Here is an 18,874-nt window from a genome sequence, read left to right as displayed (position 1 = left end):
AAATTATTTTTATTGATTTTATCATAAATTAATTGGATGAAATTTAGTTTTACTCAAATGTAATTGATTGTATTGTAATTTTTTGTTGGTATAATAATAAAATACTTTGTAAAATCGGTATAAATACTTGATTTGTGTTGAAAAAGAAATTAATAATTAAGTTTCAGGTAAAAATAGAAAATAAAATCGATCTGTATTAGTTTGTTTAAAGTTGAGAAGAAAAAATGAACAGATTATATTGAATTAATTACAAAAATTTTCAATTTCATTGATTCTGATATAAATTAATTGAAATAAGAAAAATATTTTGTAAAATTGATATAAATTAATTTAATTATGTTTATATGTAATTGATTGTATTATAATTATATTGGTATAATAAAAAATACTTTGTAAAATTGGTTTGTGTTGAAAAAATAATAATAATTTAGTTTTAGGTAAACACAGTTTTAATAAATAATAAAATTGAGTTTCTAATTTGTTCGATCTGTATTAGTTTGTTTAGAGTTGAGAAGAAAAAGTGAATAAATTCTATTGATTGATAACCTCAAATTAATTTACAAAAAATTTAAATTTCATTGATTTTGATATAAATAAGTTGGAATAAGAAAAATATATTGTAAAATGGATATAAATTAATTTAATTATGTTTATATGTAATTTATTCTATTATAATTATGTTGGTATAATAAAAAAAATACTTTGTAAAACTTGGTTTGTGTTGAAAAAAAAATTAATAATTAAGTTTCAGGTAAAAACAGTTTTAATAGAAAACAAAATTGAGCTCAATCATGTTTTATAAATGAATGAGTTTCTAATTTGTTCGATTTGTAGAAAGGGTCTATGAGAGAGGAAGAGGATAAAAAAATAAATAAATAAGCGTTCGATTCGCGCTCCGATCTTAGAATTAGTAACAGTGTACGGGAGAGTTAGAAAGTGTTGATGATTTGATTTGGGCGTTGCGCTTGTCGGTTGAGTAATTAGGATGGTGCGTGTTGTTCTTTTTGTTATTGTTGTTGTTAATGTTGTTAGGTGCTATTTTTGTTGTTGTTAGTAGTATTGGTTTGTTTGTTGTTACCTCTGCCGCTTCTTCCGACGAATCTGAGGTCGTTGAATTTGGCCACCTGGTTCTTCATGACCGCCGTGCAATTCCTCAGCTCCGCACAATAATTCTCATCGTTGCCGGCCTTGACGGTGACGACGGTGCCGTCCCCGACGTCACCTAACGCCACGACCTTAAAGGCCACCGGTAAAGTCTTGTTGGATCGCCAGTGTGTCGGAAGGGCAGAGCACAAAAAGTACGGACTTCCAGTCCGAACGAGCTTATCCGGATGCTCCTGCTGCGCCTCCAGCACCAGATGCTCCGTCCACCAAAGGTCCTGGCTGCTCGCGTAACCACCGGACGAAGGTTCGCACATCCTAGTGCCCACCTTAGGCCAGGCGTCCTCGCTGCTGCTGCTGCCGCTGCTCAGATTGTTTAAGGACACTGGTAGATGCATTCGGGTTTAGCTCTTGACGGCGCGTCAAAGTTCCTCGCGCCTTCTTTCCTTCCGCGAACAACTATTACTGCTGTCCTCTCCGCACTGGGAATCCTTCAGCCGGAAATTAGAGTGTCGCGTGCCGCGGCAAGAATCCCGACCGTTTCCGTCGGTTCCGGCGATCGAGACGAAAAACCATATGAAACTCGGCGCGCGTGTTTCATTGATGGAATGATTCACGGATTTAACTGGAATCGGCCAGGTTTTTACGTCACTCCGCAGCAGCAGCAGAAAATATAATGAAGTATCTATCTATCAACAGATATATCTATAGATATATACCAACAAGAGTAGATTAAACGAAGAATCCAAAAATAAACTGCGATTCTTCCGCACGCTGAAAATCTACAGGTGGCCGCGCGCTCTTTTTCACGAAAAACCGACGCGACCCTCCAGAAATGCCACTTCCGGTTTTCACCGTCCGCACTTCCCATCCAACCAAAGCGATATAATACTAATAGACCACTTCGTCTATCGCCGTTGTCTGTTACTGTTTATGTTTGTTGTTTTTTTTTTCAAATGTCTGTTCCGTTTTGTTTATGTGTGGGATCCAACGTTTACCGTTCGCGGGTTCGTTTGTAACTAGCTCCAAAATGTGTAGTCATTGAATGCATTGTGGTTAGCCTTCCCATTACTCGAGGTTGAGAGGAACATATGCGGTGGTGTTTGAAACAAAGAGAGACGCAGGTAGAAAACGCAGGCGCGCGTTGTTTGTAGGCAGGTTCCTCGTTGCGCTCTCTCGTCCATAATGCTACCAGACCATAAGGAGGATTATTGTTTTTTAGCTCTTCGCAGGACTCCGTTGAAGGAGACCCGATTCTGTGCGCTATGCAGTCCGCGGTTTGCGTTCCAGTTTCCTTTGCCCACATCGAACCGGAAAAAGGCGTTAGAAGGTGGAGCATATCCACAGATACGCGCAACTATTTCACTCTGTTTTATTTTTATTATATATATATATATTTTTTTACCACCAAAACTCCACGACGCTTTTGCGGTCTCCAAATCATCCCACCCGCGTACTACTCACTTATTTAATAATTATAACTACCAAATCTTACAAACAAATATATTACATTTAAACAATTACATAACAATAATATCAATACTTCTAATAGCAAATTATATCTTTTACTACGATACCTCAAACTATTTTTTTTATCAAAATTTTTTATTTTACCTATATTCTATAAAATATCTAAATTTCAAGATTAATTATTAAAAAAATATTTTTATTATTCGACTATAAAAATAAATCAAATCTTTACTTTATACAATATAAGAGTGCACATTATATACGAGACATTTATTATTATATTAAATTATAAAAAAAGATATAAATATTATACTTTATCACTCGTTTTACACTTTTTCGCTTTTACACGGTTTAAAAGAAAATAAATGTTGAAAATAACTTAACCCTCCTTTTACACGATACTAACTTTGCATGTTTTCGTTTTAACACGGTTAACAAAAAAATATATGTTGAAAATTGTGTTTGTTGCATACTTTTCAATTGAAAAGTACACTGTTTTACAATTAAAAAGTTACAATTTCGATTTACACGTTTACATCAGGAACCTATCTACTGTGTAAATAGGAGAGGTGTACTTTTATTTCAACATAAATTTAATCCAAGTCTATAAAATTAATTATTTCCAGTGGATAATAACCATTACTACCATCACATATTTAAGAGAATTTTAGTACATTTCTAAAACTACACATATATCTGCAATGCATATTTACAAACATGACTCAACCATATAAATCTAGTCAACATAAAACTGAGTTCAATTATTAAAATTTGATTTTATTTCTCTAATTTTTTGCAAGAAAGTAAGTACTAATTATAAAACAATTTTTAATTATTGAAGTCCATAAATTCCAGTGACTTTCGAGACTTTTGTTATTTTTTTTAAGAATAAAATACTACCTTAATAATAAGTACTTATAATATTCATTAAATGATAATTATTATAATAATTAAAAATGACAAAACTTTGAGTTTTAAATGCTTTTACTCATATAAATAATATGTGTGATTTCTTATTAAATCATAACATTTACAGACAGAAACACTACAATTTACTACACTACATTACAATTATATTAATTTTTACATTTATGACCTAGTTTCATACATTTTGTATTTAAAGTGTGTTAAGTAATTGAAAAAATATGCACATATTTATTTAAATTGTAAATAGATTATTTTTTGAATATGTTTAATTAATTATAATTAAATAAATATATAATTATCATACAAACAAATACTTCAAATTAAAAATATCTTTAATTATAACAGACCCAATATTTATGTAAATAGTTAATATCAATCCAATTAAATTATTGTTAATTGGATATAATTTAAAATAAAAACAATGCAATGAACAGTCAAGCACATTAACAAATTGGATTATAATTTCAATCTATATTCCATTACAGATTGAAACCTCGCTTAAAGAGTTTAATCCGTTCCAAAATTTCCGGATTTTTACTCGTATAGTGAAACATATTCAAAAATACATACAATATGTGTACACAAGTTATAAAAATGATGTAGAAGACGTGCAATCCGGGACTTCTCTTTTCATCGTTAAGTGAAACGTCGCTCGTTAAGCGAGTCATTTTTCTTACAATTAATTTTGCTTGTTAAGCGAAGTTCCATTGTATATTAAATTTCTTATTTGATTATTGCCAGGATGGGGCAAATTTCAATTAATAATTACAAGTTTAAAAAATAATAATTTCTCTATTTTGGCTTTAAAATACAAATATTATTTGTATTCAAATGGTTATCTCTATATTATAATATTAAATCAAATATTTTTATCACATTTGCGGTACAAAATTTTGAAACCACATTTTATCATTCCTTTAGAAATTATGAAACAAAAACCAACCTAAACTTTAACTGCTTAGAAATTTAGATTGCTAATAAAAAAATATACAAAAAGGATTTTTTAAGTGCTTCGTTTTTAATGTTTATCGAAATCATTCAGTCCATTATTTTATTATAAAATTTTGTAAGAATTTTTTTCTATATTAATTTTTATAAATAATTTAATTTTTAATGCAAAAAAAATACAAATCTTGACTGCGGATAATAAATAATCTGTTGATAGAAACAATTATAGAAATCTATAATTATTGTTTTCATAAATCAAGTTATTTTCCTTCAGTTATTAGAAAACGTCAGAGCTAGAAGTTGGTCAGGAAAAGAAAAAACCCTGCAAATATGTTCATATAATTATTATTACGTTATAATAATTGCACAGTGGTAAAATACATTTCAGAAGGATAAAGAGAAAAAAAACTAGAGAAAAAAAAACAGTAGAATTTATAATTCGAAATTGATATTAAAAATAAATTTGCTTACATGGGTTTGGGTTTCTCCTCATTCCTCAAGGCAAAATCATTTCCTTACGTAAAAAAAAGAAAGAAAGAAATCTTACTAATGTCATTCAGACTATCGGAATATGTAAATACGTTACGTTGTGTTGCGTACTTTCCACATAGTCTTCAAATCCACCTTTTCAGAATTATTCAGTATTGAAAAATTTGTAATTCATACCAAATATGAATTTGTATTGATTAGAAGGTTTTTGTTATAATTGGTTTGATTTTTGTTTTAGTCCGTTACAAATGTTGCTTATTTTTTGTGATTTATTAATTTTTTTATACTTTATGATGTAGTTTTTTGAATATTTTTATGTAAATGGACAATCACTTTCAACCTGATTTTTTTTATATACACATAATGTCTTTGTTATTTATTATGTAAGAATGGATAGGAAAAAAATATGTAAATTTTTGTGTAGTATTGGGTTTCCAGAAATTAGAAGACGATGTTGTAGGTAAAGAGAATACTTTGTTTAGAGTCGGAAAGAAAGTGTGTGAAGACATAACTGTATAAGCAGGGTTAATGAAGATTTGCGGAGACCGCAGAAAGGTGACTGAAAAATTACTCATATTAATATCCAGCCCGGCCACAACAATGGTCATTTAAGAATGAAGAGAGAGAAAAAAAGTCACCGCCACAACGGATTGAAAGAGGCGGTAATAATAAATGAAAGAAGGATGAATTTTAAGACTTTGCGGTTATCACAAAACGGCTCGACAATGAAATCCAATCGCGCGTCGTGTACATTCAGTTTTTATTTGTAAAACAGCAAGATAAAAATTACAAAGAGAGTATAAAATTACATTTAAAAGTTATAAATCACTTCTTCTCGAGCAACAAATTAAATTTATTGGCCTTGGCGACGGAACCCTTCATGAAGTCAGCTAACTCTGTGCACATGTTGCGCCAGTGCCTTGAGAACTCTAGCTTATCGTAGACACCAGTTTTGGTGACCTCTCTCCACTTGATGGCTTGACTATGGAATCCTTCTATCATTTCTAAAGAGGCGTCCTTGTTTTCCAGCACATCCCATTCGGCTGAGCTTACGTCGACGTCTTCATTGAAGGCGTTGCTTCCATCGATTAATTCAGTAGAAAAGAGATCTTCCATTGGTCCTACATCAGTTCTTGGAGTGCAGTTTCTACTGGATTCGACGTCGTTGGCAACCAACTCTTTGACTCTGTCAGCGTAACGTAGAGTGTTTAAAGAGTGTTCACAAGAAGCAACGCCTGGAGAGATCAAAGCGATCATGCAAGTCCTTGATTTTTCTCCGATAAAGGAGTCCCTCAACACCTGAGTTAATTTGCTTCCTCTGAAAGGACAATGCGTGCCCTTTTTACCTAAAGCCCTAATGCATTCCTTCAAAGCCAATAAGGATTTGTTTATATCGCCGCCTTCAATCCTGGTCTGTCTGTTCGATTTGAAAGTATCAGCTCCACGTTCGTTCCCAGCCAGATCAATCAACGAGAATTTACCAACAACATTTTTAACGTTCCTACCGAATTTCCTGATGATAATTTGGAAAACAGCATGGCTTCGCGAAGAATTAGAGTTAGCCGAGGTTTGTCCAGAGGTCCTTTCGTGTGATCCGCGTTGAATTAGCTCCAGGACATCTTCAACTCTTTCAACCACCTTTTCGGTTAATCCAACCACTTGGACCACTTGTTTACCATCTTCTAGTACTTTGAGACGTTCTTTTTTAGCCAATAGGTCGAATACTAATTTACCGTAGATCTCAAAGAAGCTGGCGGAAACGCAGAAATTTTGGTCCTTATACTTGGAGTGTTGCAAATAGCGAAAGACGTCGTGAGCAACGTAAGCGTAGATACCATTATTGAAATTCTGATGTTTTCCTTTGAATTCTCCTCCCATGGTGTGGGTTTTTCCGGAACCAGTTTGACCATAAGCAAAGCAGGTGGCCATGCCACCTTCAAAGATGGTTTTGACCAATGGTTTCGCCGTGAAGTTGTACACCAATTCGTTGTTGCAAGTCTCATCGAAAACGTAGTCAAATCGGAAGTGCTGGTTATCTAAGTATTTCGTCAAGTCCACTTTGTGCTTGGGTTCGTGTACGATCAGGATGTCCTTTGTCGGCACCGTAATCACATCCACTTCTTTCTTGCCGTACTCTTTATCGTTCAGCGGCCGCTTTCTCACGCACACTGTGATTTGGTTATCAACGACGATATCGGATTCCCTCAGAGGCTGGAACTCGATGTTGTGCCTGTACTCGTTGATCATATTTAGGAATTCCCAGTAAGGATTCCCTTGCTCCGCTGAAAGTATAGCATCCTTTACAGCCTTCTCGTCGGCCTGACGCGCCCTTCTTTCGTCGCGATTCTTAGCGATCAAGGCTATCTCCTTCAAAGGCTTCGATTTCTCATCTTTCCTATAGTTCGTGGGTTTCCTTAACTTCGATGGAGACCTGCTCGGCGACTGGTTGCTCCTTGGCGAATAAGAGTACCGACTATCTGAAACCAAATTCATATTTTTTTGTTTGGGAATTTGTTGGAACAGGCAGACAAAAAAATTAAACTAAACCGAAATTTTTTTTTGGCTCTGACAGATCTGATATAATTTGATTTGCGGCTACTCACTTTTGGACTCCGTTTCTGGGGCGACCGTCCTCAACCATGCGGGAGGCATGCTTTCCCTTGATTTCGAGAGTGGCGCTCCCTCGTTTTCCGGATACCTCGTTGGTCCATTATTGGCAGCCCTTTCCGATACAACATACGGAAACATGTTTGTCAATTCGCTATGTTGTTTGTTTTTTTTTTCACCTAACGTCAGATTCGGGCATTAGTTGCACACGCTCGCACCCTCCTCGCAACCCGCCTAAAACCTAAACAAAAGACGACAAAAAGTTGTAAATAATTGATATTTATTGTTATACTTTTTTTTGAAAAACAAAATTGAAAGTTGCGTCAGGATTTGAATCGACTGGAGGTTGCCGTTATCGTGGATTTTAGGAAGGAAACCTTTCTTTGGGGCCGATAACCGGGACGGATATTTACTTCTACTGCTGCATTGATAAAAAAATATGTATATGTATATGCTCACGTGTTGTTGTGTGTGTGTTTTGTATGTGATAAAAATTGGAAATGGGAAATACGGACTTTCGGCTGTTGCGCAAACTTTGCAGGACTTATCGTCAACATCAAGCTACTTTCGGACGGCAAAAACGCCGCCATACTGTCCATGCCGTCTGCTTTATTATTGACCAAACTTTTACCAAAGTTCCTCCGTTGTCACAGCAAATTATTACCTTTCCCCACCTTCCTTCGTGCCCGTTCCGCTCTACACCAGGACAAATCCCCTTGTTTTATAAGCGCTTTACTCCAACGGATCGCTCATCATTTGCATCAAACTTTTCCACAACACTCATTTCTAACAATCATTTTAAACTAATTACAAAGCAAATGAAGATTTATTGACTTATCAAAATTTCTAAAACAAGTATTTTTAATGTTGAACTAATTATTATTGACAAATATTCAACACTTTAAAATCTTAAATTAAAAAAATATTATTTCCATGAATTTCCAGATTTTCAATTTCCAAATTTTTATATTATTTAAACCATAAGAGTTTAATAAAAACTGATGATTGTCAATGCAATAATTCAAAGTAATTACATGGTTACTCATCGATGCTTAATTAAGGAAGCTTGGCTATAAATAAATCATCCATTGTTTCATTCACTAAAATACACCAATTTGCATCATAATATCCATTACTAATTTTTGTTTTCTTATATCGCTTCCCATTGAATTTACCAAGTACTTATCTCCATGCAACTTATTTTGCAATTAATTATTAATATATTAATAAATGGAAAGACCATTAATAAAAAGTTATATTTTTTATTAAATTTATCTTAAATCGTTCATTTTTTATTGTCTTTTAACATTTATGCAATGTATAATGGTTGCAATATATTTAAATTGTTTTTATTTATGTATTTAGTAAATATTTACTTCAATATTCCAAAATATATTGAATAAACGTGAAGAAATGTTTTAAAATTTTAGTATTTGTTTTACCATTTTACTAATTCATGGTTTTCTTCCTCCTTTCCTTCGAGGTGTTATATCTGTATCTCTGTATCTCTATATACCCAAACTCAAAGGTTCATCTTCATTTACTTACATTTCATTTGATTTTACCAGTTGCACGTTATTTAAGTTTGAAGATGTTATGAATTAGTTTTCTATTGAAAGTACTAATTGAAACAAGAATGATTTCATATACGTTTACAGTATATTTGTTATACAGGTATCTGTTTAAGTGATAGTATTATGACATTTCAATAGATGTCTCTGAACTTCAGAACATTACAAAACTTCTATTATTCCATCTATTTGTGAAATATCTACATTTTATATAATTCAAAAGTAGGTTTGTCAGATTTTTTCATAAAACTGTGAACATATTCATATTACAATATAGTTAAAAATAAATATTTTTTTACACACTATAACAAATTTCAATTATTTTAGTTAAATTGATGACATTTCATAGATTTTAGGTTTATGAAGATAAGTGTGAATTTTATTAAATACTTAATTATATAAAATATTAGTATTTGTCCATGAGACAAGTATATATATTTGTATCTCAGTATTTGTCACTTTTTGATATTGTTTTCTAGTTCAAGTAAAATATAAAGTACTAAAGTATAAATTTTTGGTGAATTCCAGTTTTTAAATATTTTTCTATTTCAATCGACATGATTTTTTCCTGTCTTCTCGTAACTATATTTAATTTACTTATCTATTAATTATTTTTATAATTATAGCATTACTATATAGTAAATCCCATTTATATAATTGGTTTTATATAGACCATTGGTCTATAATACTCAAGTATAGATTTCTTCTTGTCGATTACTGAAACGCATCAAAAGTTAAATACAAATACCCAATTATGTTTGAGTTCCTGTCCCATAGGTGAACTTATGTAACAACTGCATAGGCAACCCAATATACTCATACACCAAAACTTATGCAACTTAAACCATCTACCGTATTATTTTTGAAACTTATATAATATAGTAAAGTTACAAACCGTTAAAGTTAAAAAAAAGTTATTTGATTGTAACAGTTGAGCGAAGGATGAAGAAGTTGGACAGTTCTTAGTCTAATAATTGACTATGAGATGGTAGTAAAATAGTTTAGATATTTTTCAAATTTATACAAAACAATTTAGTTTTCTTAATGATTAATTAAATATTAACTAAATATTTAACTTTGATTCAGAACATCAACAAGATTCTTGTGATATTCTTCGATAAAAAGTTTCTTTATTAAAACATTTGAAGATATTCAAGAAATTATCAACTTTAATGATTATTTCAATTAATTTCTTCTATTTTATTTAACCAAAAAAATAACATTTCCATATAATAATAAAACAATAAAGTCAACTGCTGCAAAGGTTTATTTGGATTAACTAACTCTAAAAGTCTATATTCAAATACATTATAAACTATAACAAATGATTAATAATGTAGACTTCATTAGCACAGAATTATTAGTTAATGATTGACAATTAATATTCAATACGTAAAATAGTAGTTCTATTAATATATTCATTTGTATTTAGATTTTTAAATCTGATCAATTCATCTGCATTTTACAAGATTCCCCAAATTGCTTAACTTTCTAAATGTACTATTTCTTTTTATTGATTTTCTTATTCATTTTGTATACATTTTCGATAAATTGGATTGAAAATTAGTGGTTCTAAAAAAAGATAGTAAATTTTTCTACTTTCTAATAAACGAATATATTTTAGATAATATGTAAGTTTTATATTAATATGTAAGAATATATGACATGAACATAATTATTTCATACTAAACTTGAATGTTTAATGGTTGTTTGCATAATATATTTCATGGTTTTTAATGTACGTGAGAATGATTTAAATAAACGTGAGTTACATAAGATGTTGTGGAGCCAATTGGAGGAATAATGGTAAGGAACTAGTTTTTACCACGGAGGTAAACCGAAACAAGCCCAGAAATCCAACCCCTTGTGTGCGCGTTCTCTCCGGGTTTGGCAACCCCTTTGCAAGCGGCGCACAATGCTCAAACCCTTCCCAGTGTGTGTGTGTACCCTAATAATACAAGAACGTAAATATATTATGTAAGTTTTGGACCCTCGATGAGAATAGAATCAATGGGCCAGAAGGGGGCACTAATTCTAATAATACAGCGGCGTTGACATATTGCGAAATAAATTAATTTCCGCACAGAATGCTCCCAAATTTTCATCTTCCTTTTCTTCTTCTTTGAGATCAAAACTTTCTTTTGGTGATCGTTGAATAGGAAGAGTAGGAAACTGTTTACGGAAAAGTGCTACCAATCTCGACGACATTGGTCGCATTCAGATGTCGAGATGGTACAATACCACCCCTGGCTTCCGGTCTTATTATGGTGTCAACGCGATCCAATTCAAAGCGCCCCCAAAAGTATACAGCAAACGCAGATCGCAGCCAAATAAAATGAGAGGAAAAGAGACGCAGGATAAACAAAAGTTTCTTTTTTTTTGTGATATTTCGCTGCAGCCACCCTTGATATCTAAATGATACAAATGTCACAAAAGCAGCTGCCACTTGAAGGACTCAAGGAACCTAAACCGAAGCCTGCAATATTTGCTTAAGAAACAATAATTAATCCAGTGGCCTCAAGCCTTTCCCTTCCAATAAATCTTTATTAACCTCAAGCAGAAACAAACCGACGAAAGGGATATCTTTTGAATCCGTGAGGATATAACACACACAAAAAAAGGAACGGAGGGATTTGCCAGTCAGTAACCTGATATAAAATATAACTGTCAGATTAGAATCAGAAACTGTTTGTTGAATGGGGGCCTCGTTTTTTTCATCTCTCTCTCTGCACATCCATTCATTGGCCCTGAAAGGGGTGCTTTTGCTGTTGCTTTTATTCTTCATTAAAACCATCCGCTCCTTTCATTCATTATTTCTTGTGGGTCGCCAAATACCTCAATGAACTGGGCATCACCTGTAAAAAAAACATACAAACATAAGGCTTACGATTATTTTGGCAACACGTCTATAAAAAATATCATGTAAGAACGCTTTTATAATGGACTCCTTCTTTTCTCCCAAAAAAAGGGAAATAAATTGTAGTATTGTTGGATTTTACATTTTTTATAGCGAATGTGACATTTATAAAGGATCCCACGCCTCAAGTATTAAATAGATGATTTATTTCTATTGAATGTATCGTTTCTTGTCAACCAACTTTATTTCCTTAAATAATAAAAACACTCTTATGTGAGATTTTTTTTCTGCATTAGTGCTATTCAGTGAAAATATATAAAAACTATGATTTTTAACATCAAAAATAGGCGTGGGATTTCTAGTATTAAAATTCAATTGATTTTATATAAATTTTGGCTACTTTTTATTAGATATTGTTGAAATATAAATTAATTGTTATGACTTTCTTAAATTGTTATTATAAACAATGTAAATACATTAGTACCTCTCATAATGTGGGTAACCAATATCCCGCACTTTAAAAATGCATTAAAATAAACAACACAAAAAGAGATATGATTGTATATACTGAATAATTTTTTTAATGTATTTAATTAGAATTTTGGTTGTAAATTCGTACAGATCGAAGCCCTATTAAGTGAGGTAATTTATAAAAATGAAATCTAAAATAATTTTGTTTTTCTTTTAAGAATTGTTTCTTTTAATTAATGAAACGTGAAAATGGGCAAATATTTGTCGAAGTTGCCTGGTATACTTATATAACTTGTACTGTTACTTGTATTGTAACGTAGTTGTACAAGTAACACTTAGTGTGTGAGTTTTTTTTGTACTTGCATAATTTAAATGCGTATTTATATAAGGATTTATATCGATAATAAGCGAATATTTCAACAAGTAAATATACTTGACAGGTTACTTGACAAGCAATTAGTTTAGAAATTCTTTACTATTATTATATAAGTTTTTTAATTGTGAATATAATATTATAATAATATATTTGTCTAGAAAATATTATTGAAAATAAAAAAAATTAATTATCTATTTTAAAATTTGGAATTTTTTTTAAAGTGTGTCTGAAATCAAATTTAGATTCATTATTGGGTTCGGTTTTTGAACAGCCTTTAATAACAAATTATGTTCGAAATTGGAGGCTTTACTGTATTCATAAAATCAATCTATTCAATTCATTAATTTTGATTACATTCATTTAAAATAATGTATGATATGCAACCAACGTGTAGATAAATTTGAAATATAGAATATAAAATAAATTTGATAAAAAAATACTATATTCGAAGAGCGCAAAGGAATGCGACAAAAAACGCAGACATTGAAAAGAAATATGCATCATGAAGAAAACTATGAATGAAACGTAGTAAAAACAATAAAAAAGATGTGTAGAAAATTCCGTCTCGAGTCTAGAAGATTAGATAACAAATAATTTATAACATTTTAGTGTCTCATCTATTTTATTTAATAGTCCAATTGCATTAATTATTATTTTTATAACACAAAGTGTACAAATAACGTAGTTGTACAAGTAACTTGTATATATCTAAAAATATGTATATTTTTGGTACTTGCGTAAATTAAATACGTATTTGGGAGAAAATGCAAATATTTCGACAAGTAAATATACTTGACGTTTTACTTGACAAGTAATTAGTTTAGACATTGTTTGCTAATAGTACTATTGAATTATAACCAATTTTAAAAATATATATCTCAAAAATGAATTATTGATAATAAGAAATATTTTTTTATTCAAATCAAACTGGAAAGAAGAGTCCATATAAGAATTGGTAAGTACTTTGTATATGATTGTAGATTACATAAGGATTATAATAAATGTAATAATGGAATTTTGATCTATATCAAAAGTATTTTCGTTTAAAATAGTCCTTTGAGTGTATGTATCTTTGTGCAAAGTATCAAAATTAACATCAAAAGAAAAACCGCATATATTAAAGGCCATATCTCAGTCGGAAGATGTAGAGAGCACACACACACATTATGCAAAATACACCGGAGATAAGCGATCACCGCCGTTGCGAGCACAAAACGAAAATCAGTTACGTAAACACTAAGAGCGTGCGTTCTGTGCCTTTCACGTGTTGTTTATTTTTACCTGGGATTACCTAGTCGGATGTGAATGGAGGAAAATCACATGCGAATTTGAGCGAAATAATAACCCTCATCGGATTGTGAAAGAGAGACGAGACTCTTTCTCCTCCAAACATTTTTTTTTACCGTCGTCCTCCTTTTTTTTGTTGGCGTCCCCATGTTTTCACCATAAAAAAGCCGATCGCTTTTATTAATCCCCTTACGACAATGTGATTACACAATGCACGTAGATGTCCCCGGGAAGATAAACTGGAAATGATGATGATGATGATGGTGATCATGTTATCCTCTCGGAGATCTGGAGCCGCCAAAGGGAGATAAAATTTAGGAAAAGAGAAACGTGTCTTTATTTATCTATTTATTATATTCATGAGAGAATGCAGAAACTAATTAAAATAGAGTTCGTTTATTCTTATGGATGCGAAAATCCGTTTGGATATGTTATTGACAGCTTTTATACCTGATCTGAATATTCGTAATCCTGACCCCAAAAAAAGTAAAATGAATATTATTTTATTGTTGAATGGATTTTGGGGAATATGGAATTATTAGCGCGGAGCGATTTCTTGACGTTTTTCCGCTTTTGTTGGTGCGGACGAAAGGCGGCTTCCTCGTTTTTGATCATGGCTTTTGGTCAGTGGCTGCACGCTTTTAGTGATTAGGGTGTATCATATTCATGCGATATCAAAAACTGGCACTTTTACGCATGAATGGACGCACTTGGAACGCACGTGACAAAAGGGCATTATCGAAAATTATCCAATGTTTTCTTCTGTCCCACTTACTTTTGACCTAACCGAAAAAAGCTTTCAAAAACTGACATTAACAAAATAATCGAGAAAAAAATAAGAAAACGTTAAAATCCAGATTTGTATAATCTGTCTTATAACTAAATTAACAGTCAATATTTGTTAATTAATAACCTAATGATTATGAAACTTTATGTACGTATTATACAATTTATATGCTGTATAAAAAATGAAATAAATATGATTATTAAGTAAAAAATAAAATTAAGTCTGAATTTATTATATTTATTTTTAAATAATAAAATTGGAAAATGGAGAAAAAAACTAAGGAATTAATATAAATCATATTGTTTTTATACAACTATAGACTAAACATGTATACATTTCAATTTGTGCAAGTGTTACAATGTGTTGAAAAGGGTTGCAACCCTTTTCTAGTACAAACCTATGTGTAGCCCATTTTAGTATACACTTAATTTATTACATTGTAAAACTTACAAAATCCTATTGAAAACATAACATTTTAATAAAATTAGTGCATAAAAACCTATGGTCAATAGCCCTTTGTAGCTGTTAACTTTTTGTTTCATTATTATTGTATGGAAATGTTAAATTATGATTTTTTTTTTGTATTGTTGCAATTAATATTATTTAATATAATTAGTATTATACTTTCTTTTGCTATAACTAAATGTATGTATTATTTATTACATAAATAAAACTAAACTCAAAAACAATATGATTCTAAAGCAAAACATTTGTTTTTTTTTTAATTTATAATAATTACTAGATTTGATCTAAATTAATGTCATAATTATATTAACTATTGTTTATTAAATTTATTTATTCTACATACTTTCCCTTTCATTGTAAACTTATATAATTACTAATTAATGCTTGCAACTTTTTAATTTAATTAATTATCCTACATATTAATTAATTTATTTAAACAAAACAAAATTAGGGCTAAAAGAAGATTTTTTTAAACCAAAAAAAAGTATATCAATTCTTGTATTTTATAAATAAATAATGTAAGTACATTCTTTAATTTAGTCCTTCTAAACTTGTAACCCTAATTTCTCAAACCCTTTGTGTCTTCTTACTGACCCAAGTATACATTCCAAATCTACTCTGTTCACGAACTATTCAAACAAATTATTTTATAAAGTGAACCCTTTTGATCCCTTTTGAATGACCACTAAGTTAATAGTTAATTCTGTCAATTTTCTGTCAAGTTAAATTAATTGAATCGATGTCTCATAAAAATAATCGTTGATTGATTTGTAAAAGAAATTTTAACAAATGCATAATAATACGGGTGGAATATGTGAAAGCTGAATTCAAATAAATACAATTTGTATTGAGCTTTTAGTATAATTATAATGAATGTATTTATTGACAGCTGATTATAACGTTGATTAATTTAGATTTATAAAATTGTTTCAATTAAACTCATTATTTTATCTATTTTAAAGAGAATATGCAGTAAATTTATAATGAGAATTATTTGTTTATCACAACAAATATTCTATAAATCAATAATATTTAATTGAAAATCATTAAACAAATTGTATTAACTAAAATCAATGTATTTTGATGAAAATAATTAAAATTTAAATGTACAAAAAAATGCATATTGAAAATACGAAGAATTTTATGTTTCTTGCTTAAATTATTGAATAATTCATATTTCATTATATAATAATCATATTTGTTACTACAAATATTAAATTTCAATAATAATTACAAACATAAAAGTTTGAAATAGGAAAAAAAATACATGAAAAATTAAAATTTCTGTAATAATAATAATAATCTTAAAAAAAAATGAACATTTTCATTTATAACAATAATAAATCAAGAAAATGATAGACCATAGATTTTCTGAAATATTTTACTATTATTGTAATAGTTTCTTCGGAAATACGTGTAAATAGAAATTGTTACTTTTTGCATGTAAAACCGTGTAAATTAAAAAGTATGCAAACATTTTCAACATATATTTTTTAATTTAAACCGTGCAAAAGCAAAAACGTGTAACACAAGTGCCGTGTAAAAGGAATGGTTTTTTTTGTTTGATTGTTTATAAAAAATATAATAAAAATTTGAAATGAAATGAAAATTTGTGAATTTATTAACTTTTATTATATTTGTGTAGTTAAATTAATAAATGGAGAATATTTGAAATATAGTACAATATATGCAGGATGTGCAGGTGATTATGTATAGAAACGCAAAGTAGATCTTCTCGAAAGATGCGCTCGATTTTCTTCGATAATTCGATCTACCTGTTGTGGAATATTTCTTTGCGTACTATCATTACATGCGTGGGATGTTTTCATTTCTTTTCGTACCCTCCATCTCCTCCAGTGTCCTCGTAACAGGATAGTGCATTATGTACTACTTACGAGACTAATATCCTCTCTTTGAAGATCCATCAAAGAAAATCTTCTAATCTCCTGTGAACATCATTCCCCGTTGAAATGTACACCTACTGCATAATGGACAAACGACGATAAAAATCGTAGCCTTGGGAATACGTAAGCACATCCAAAATAATACTCACTCGCAATCATCGTCCTCGCCTAATATCCTTTAATGAGCGTCGACTAAGCTTGTATCTGTTAAGCATTAGAACCGGTGATTAACATGGACAATTTCCAATGTTGGATGGAATAGCTCATCCTCTTTTGTCAGGGCGTTAAATGCGTTTTTCACGAAAAACGATATAATAATAGTCCGCATTTTAGAAGTTTCCTGTTGCCCTACCACCACCCATCGTTCCGTCTGACATGACAAATGGTCTACTTAACATCTTCATACACTTCGGGGCCAAGAGGCAGAGAACCTTAGAGTCCGAAACTCGACCTAAACACACCTAAACATAAGACACTTTCCATCCACGATCCACATAGATATAATAGATTTTCACGCTATATTTAAGTTAACACTTTTATTTCCTATGGGCCAGAATCTCGCTCAAGGAAAAAAAAAGGGGAGCAGGCGAAAAAAGAACGTGACTCTAAATAGGGTCTTAGCTTAAAACCGGAGATTTATTTGTTTCTCTGATTCCTCTCGAGCAATTATATAGAAGCCTCGTAAACAAACATTTCAATAATTAAAGACTACCTTTGAGTATCCACGTTTAGAATTATTAACGAAACTAATGTTATAATTACTGGAGCGGCGTTCGGAATTATCTTTGTTCTTTTTCTTCATTTCAACATTCCCAATCAGTAGTTCCAACTAGTTAACACGTCTATTGACTTTCGTTACAAAAGCTACGACCTTAAAGCTAAATGCATTATTCCCAATTCCTGGCTACACGTGCTGCGCCTTTATTTCCAAAAATGCTACAAATTTCATCTCTTTTATCTTTGATTCTTCTCTGTTCACCTGAAGAATAGGAGCAGGCGGTCTACTTTTGGCTTTTAATGACCGTCTGTCGTATTTGGCTTTAAATAATAGGCGACATGCCAGAAGTTAGGGCGTACTGTTTGCCACAAATTGCAACCCCTCACCTTAGAAACAGTCACAAAAGCATCAAACTATTTAAAGCCAGGCTTCCTTGTTGTTATTACAAAAAAAAAAATACGTACATCTGTTTTGATTTTCAATAAACGTTCTAAAATTCTAAAAATCAGACATATTTTATTCATGAAGAATACAAAAAAAAAAGCAAGAACTTCTTTTCAGTTACAACATAAATTAGATTATACTTATTTTGTTACTTAAGTAATGGATTATTAGGATAAATTGTTTAAATCCGCATTATTTATTTAATTTTAGCTAATTGTTAACTCTGTAGTTATTGTAGTATTATTATAATTAACTCTTTAAATCTGATTATCTGATAGTCAAAATACATATATTTATATAAATATCACTAGGACTTTAAAATTTTCACGAAAAATCTTGTATCTACTTTGATTTCCAATTTGCAATAATCAAGAATTAAGTAAGAATAAGAAATTAAAAAAATAAAATGATCTTATTTGTAGTTATAATATAAATCAGTAAAATATCAGTTT

The 18,874-nt window shown here is 30.7% G+C and overlaps 2 protein-coding genes across 3 annotated transcripts in view; both read right to left on the bottom strand.

Moving 5' to 3' along the window:
• The window catches only part of LOC108558569 (runt-related transcription factor 1-like), a 38,501-nt gene extending 36,374 nt beyond the window's left edge, over positions 1 to 2,127 (bottom strand). For both annotated transcript variants that reach the window (XM_017915531.1, XM_017915533.1), the window contains exon 1: positions 1,079 to 2,127. In XM_017915531.1, coding sequence (XP_017771020.1) covers positions 1,079 to 1,499 — 421 coding nt within the window. In that variant the 5' untranslated portion in view covers positions 1,500 to 2,127. The remainder of the gene's footprint in view (positions 1 to 1,078) is intronic.
• Positions 2,128 to 5,760: 3,633 nt separating this feature from the next.
• Positions 5,761 to 7,683, bottom strand: LOC108558561 (kinesin-like protein Klp10A). Its single transcript, XM_017915524.1, has 3 exons — positions 7,539 to 7,683; positions 6,092 to 7,412; positions 5,761 to 6,031 (listed from the first exon to the last, which is right to left on the bottom strand). The coding sequence occupies exons 1-3, from the start codon at positions 7,681 to 7,683 to the stop codon at positions 5,761 to 5,763; spliced, it is 1,737 nt and encodes a 578-aa protein (XP_017771013.1).
• Between the last annotated feature and the right edge of the window lie 11,191 nt (positions 7,684 to 18,874).

The sequence above is a fragment of the Nicrophorus vespilloides genome, unplaced genomic scaffold (assembly GCF_001412225.1).
Source record: "Nicrophorus vespilloides isolate i.1.1-1 unplaced genomic scaffold, Nicve_v1.0, whole genome shotgun sequence".
Taxonomy (NCBI): Eukaryota; Metazoa; Arthropoda; class Insecta; order Coleoptera; family Silphidae; genus Nicrophorus; species Nicrophorus vespilloides.
This window is presented reverse-complemented; position numbering and strand designations above follow the sequence as displayed.